Raw genomic sequence first — 3,708 nt, forward strand, 5'->3', positions numbered from 1 at the left:
AATTTCGTCAATTTCAAACAAGCCATTACACAAATTGTGAGCCATCATGATATGATCAGAACACGCTTTACCAAGAATGACGATGGCTCGTGGACGCAGGTTGTGCTGGATGTGAGTGCGTGTGATATTAATGTCCATCACATCGAGTGCATAACAGGGGAAGAGGTACAAGAGCACGTGAAACAAATGGCCACTACATTGAACATTGCCAGTGGCTCTATGCACTGTGCTGCACTCTTCGAGGTGAGTTAATTTTTGAATTTTATCGCGATACATTATATTAAAACTAACTCTATATTGCTTTTACCCCCAACAAAAATAATAGCTCGGTACTGAGCAGAGGATTTACTTCACCATTCACCATCTTGTGGCGGACTTGGTTTCGTGGCAAATTCTTCTTGGAGATCTCGAACGCTTGCTTCAGGGCGACAGACTCGAGGAAAAGACTACATCATTCCAGGAATGGGCCAATTCACAAGTACATCAAGCTTCGCTTTTCTGCCCAGCTAAATGGACACAGAATATCCAACATATCGATATGTCAGATCTCTCTGAGAGCAGTAGCACAGAGTAACAACTTTCTATCTAGCTGTCGTATAATAACTCTAATTCATTCTATCAAATCTGTTGCTATATTAGACCCATCTCTAGCGACAACCAAGTCCTCGTAAGCAAGCTCTGTGCATCCATGTCGAGCCTTCTTGATACGGCCAATGAACCATATAGAACAAGCAACCAAGATTTAATTCTTGCTGCACTATTGATGAGTTTCCATGCAACGACAAGGAAAACGAATCTATCACTCAGCCTGGAAGGTCATGGTCGTGAGCCATGGGACAATCAACTGGACGTGTCAAGAACGGTTGGATGGTTTACCACAATATATCCCGTTACATTATCGGTGACACCTTCATATTCAATTGGTCAAGTGATTATGGGTGTTAAGAACAGTCTTCGTATGGTTCCGGACAAAGGATTGTCCTATGGAGCAATCAAATACCTTGCATTCTCGACGGATTCATTAAAGGAGATCAAAAGTCATAAGTTGGCGCCAATCAGCTTCAACTATTTAGGGCGTTTCCATAACTTCCAGAAGGCTGATGCATTCTTTATTCCCGATAATCGTATAGATGCCAGTAACCATGATGAGAATGAGATATTCGAAGAAATTGCAATTAACTGCTCATTCAATGCTGATGGATATTTGGAATTGAATGTTCGCTTTAATTCTTCTCTTTTCCAATCTGGTGTTTTGGAGGAATGGGGCAAAAAATGGGTAGAATCAATGGAGGTCATTGTTAATCATTGCACTAATCCTGAAACCCCTGGCAGTATCTCATCCTATGATCTAACACTGCTAACTGATCCCATTTTAATATCCGAAATTGAGGAAGAGCATTTGCTACTTTTGGGCGTCAAACCGCGCAATATAGAGGATATCTATCCTGCTACACCTCTGCAGGCAAGCTTTATCTCGGCTCTTGCCCTAGATCCTCAAGCATATATGGTGCAATCAGTGTATGAGGTCGAAGGGATTTTTGATGAGCATCGCTTTAAATATGCGTGGAAGAAAGTCGCAGCTGCAAATCCCATACTTCGTACTGCGTTCATCTCTACTCAACGTGGAGTCTATCAAGTGGTGCTCAGAAATCCCCCAAATGTGCTCGAAGAATCATTTGAATGGGCGGAAGATGCGGTTAGCATGCAACAAAAAGCCATGCTGATTGCAGATCGTAATCGAGGTTTCCATCTAAAACACGTTGTATACGCTAGGTTCACTATTGCCAAAATCAAAGATACCAACCGCTCCCGGCTTTTGTGGACCGTGCATCATTCAATCATCGATGGGTGGTCCAAGCTCCTCCTATTCAACGATTTAATGAAGGCGTATTCAGGGGATAAATTGGAAATCCGCCCACCGTTCAAAGCACATATTGAGTCGATCCTCTCAACAAATATCGATGAGGCTAAGGTGTATTGGACATCAGTGTTTGAAGGAGCGACGGTTCCTGAGAAGCTGAGTATATCTGATGAGATCACGCCAAATGGGGGTTCAATCTCTCAGACATACAAACTTGATATCACAATCGATCGACTCCATGGTTATTGTAATGAGCTCGGTGTAACCATCTCGAATTTCCTCCGAGCAATATGGGCCATTGTGTTGCGGCACTACACTCGGTGTGACGATATCATATTTGGGTGCGTGGTCATGGGCCGTAATGAAAGGGTCGACAATGTTACAAGGTACCGCTCGCCCCTATATGCTTGATTTCTATTTTAACATATTATCTATTTATTAAACTTCCATTAATTATAAATATATGTAGTATTATCGGAGCGCTCATCAACACTATACCAATTCGAGCTGTTCTGAAAGACACCATGACAATCAATGAACTTCTACACGCTATGCAAGATTTTCATATTGCCTCTCTCCCTTATAGCCATATTCCACTGGGTGACATTAAACGCTGGACGGGGCTGCCGTGGATGCAAGAAATGTTCCCCACCATCTTATCGTATCAGGATACCAGTTCACAGTACGATGACACAGGGAACATGAGTAATGAATTCCGCATAACCGAGATTGAGAATCACGAGAGCACTGAATATGCAATCAGCATTAGCATTCACCAAACCAACTCGCATCTTAATCTTACCGCATTAATTGATACGTCAATTATCGGTCTCGGAGCAGTTAATCGAATGGTTTCTAAATTCGAGGATGTGCTGATGAGAGTTTTGAATGGCTCCTGCCAATATCCCCCAACCCTTTTAGAACTTGATGCTCTGACTTCAACGGATCAATTCATTTTGAACGATATTAGCCATGGAGAACAAGCAGAGCTTGCTTATCGGTGTCTTCATCACGGTTTTGAACTCAACGCATCGTGGAATCCTGATTCTATAGCCGTCATGGCTTATTCAGGAGACTCTATCACATATGGAGAACTGGACCAATATGCTAACGCTCTTGCGCACGAATTGCGCAGACTAGGAGTAATTCCTGGGTGCAATGTTGGTCTCGTCATCAAGCGTTCAATAGAGATGATCATCGGAATTCTTGCAATCCTCAAGGCGGGAGGAGCTTATGTGCCAATCGATGCAACCTTCCCAAGAGATCGTATAGAGTACATATTGAATGATGCGGATTGCTCGGTTGTGGTAACTATGAGAGATGCCATCAACTCCATTCCTGATGCGGAAAGCAACGTGATTATCCTGATAGAGAAGTTCATGTATTCTGGCACTGCCAGCATAACAAAACCAGCAGATATATCAACTAGTGAAGACACTGCTTACATTGTGTATACTTCAGGAACTACTGGGGAACCAAAGGGAGTGCCAATTCATCATGGGGGTGCCATGAACTGCATACAAGATCTTCTTCACAAAAATGGATCTGGTCCTGGGGTCTTGCAGTCGCAATTCATGTCAGTTGGCTTCGACGGTGCAATTGGAGAGATATTTACTTGCTTCACCCATGGGGGAACTCTGATACTTCGCTCTGAAGATGATGTTATTGCATCGCTGAACAATGTGCAAACGCTTTTTATTACGCCAACTGGATTACAGCATATTAAACCTGAAGATGTTCCAAACCTTCGTGTCATAACTGTGGGTGCAGAGCCAGTCCCACAAACATTAGTCGATACGTGGTTGCCCCATGTAAAGTTGTTAAATGTTTACGGCCCAACCGAAACT

General features: G+C 43.0%; 1 protein-coding gene across 1 annotated transcript in view; it reads left to right on the forward strand.

Moving 5' to 3' along the window:
* Nucleotides 1–51: 51 nt before the first annotated feature.
* The window catches only part of VTP21DRAFT_4724 (uncharacterized protein), a gene marked incomplete at both ends in the record, with an annotated part of 12,316 nt that continues 8,659 nt past the window's right edge, over nucleotides 52–3,708 (forward strand). Inside the window, 4 exons of the mRNA XM_069395167.1 lie at nucleotides 52–243; nucleotides 326–570; nucleotides 640–2,247; nucleotides 2,448–3,677. Coding sequence (XP_069256332.1) covers nucleotides 52–243; nucleotides 326–570; nucleotides 640–2,247; nucleotides 2,448–3,677 — 3,275 coding nt within the window. The remainder of the gene's footprint in view (nucleotides 244–325; nucleotides 571–639; nucleotides 2,248–2,447; nucleotides 3,678–3,708) is intronic.

This window comes from Calcarisporiella thermophila (assembly GCF_041956535.1).
Source record: "Calcarisporiella thermophila strain CBS 279.70 unplaced genomic scaffold VTP21scaffold_2, whole genome shotgun sequence".
Classification (NCBI taxonomy): Eukaryota; Fungi; Calcarisporiellomycota; class Calcarisporiellomycetes; order Calcarisporiellales; family Calcarisporiellaceae; genus Calcarisporiella; species Calcarisporiella thermophila.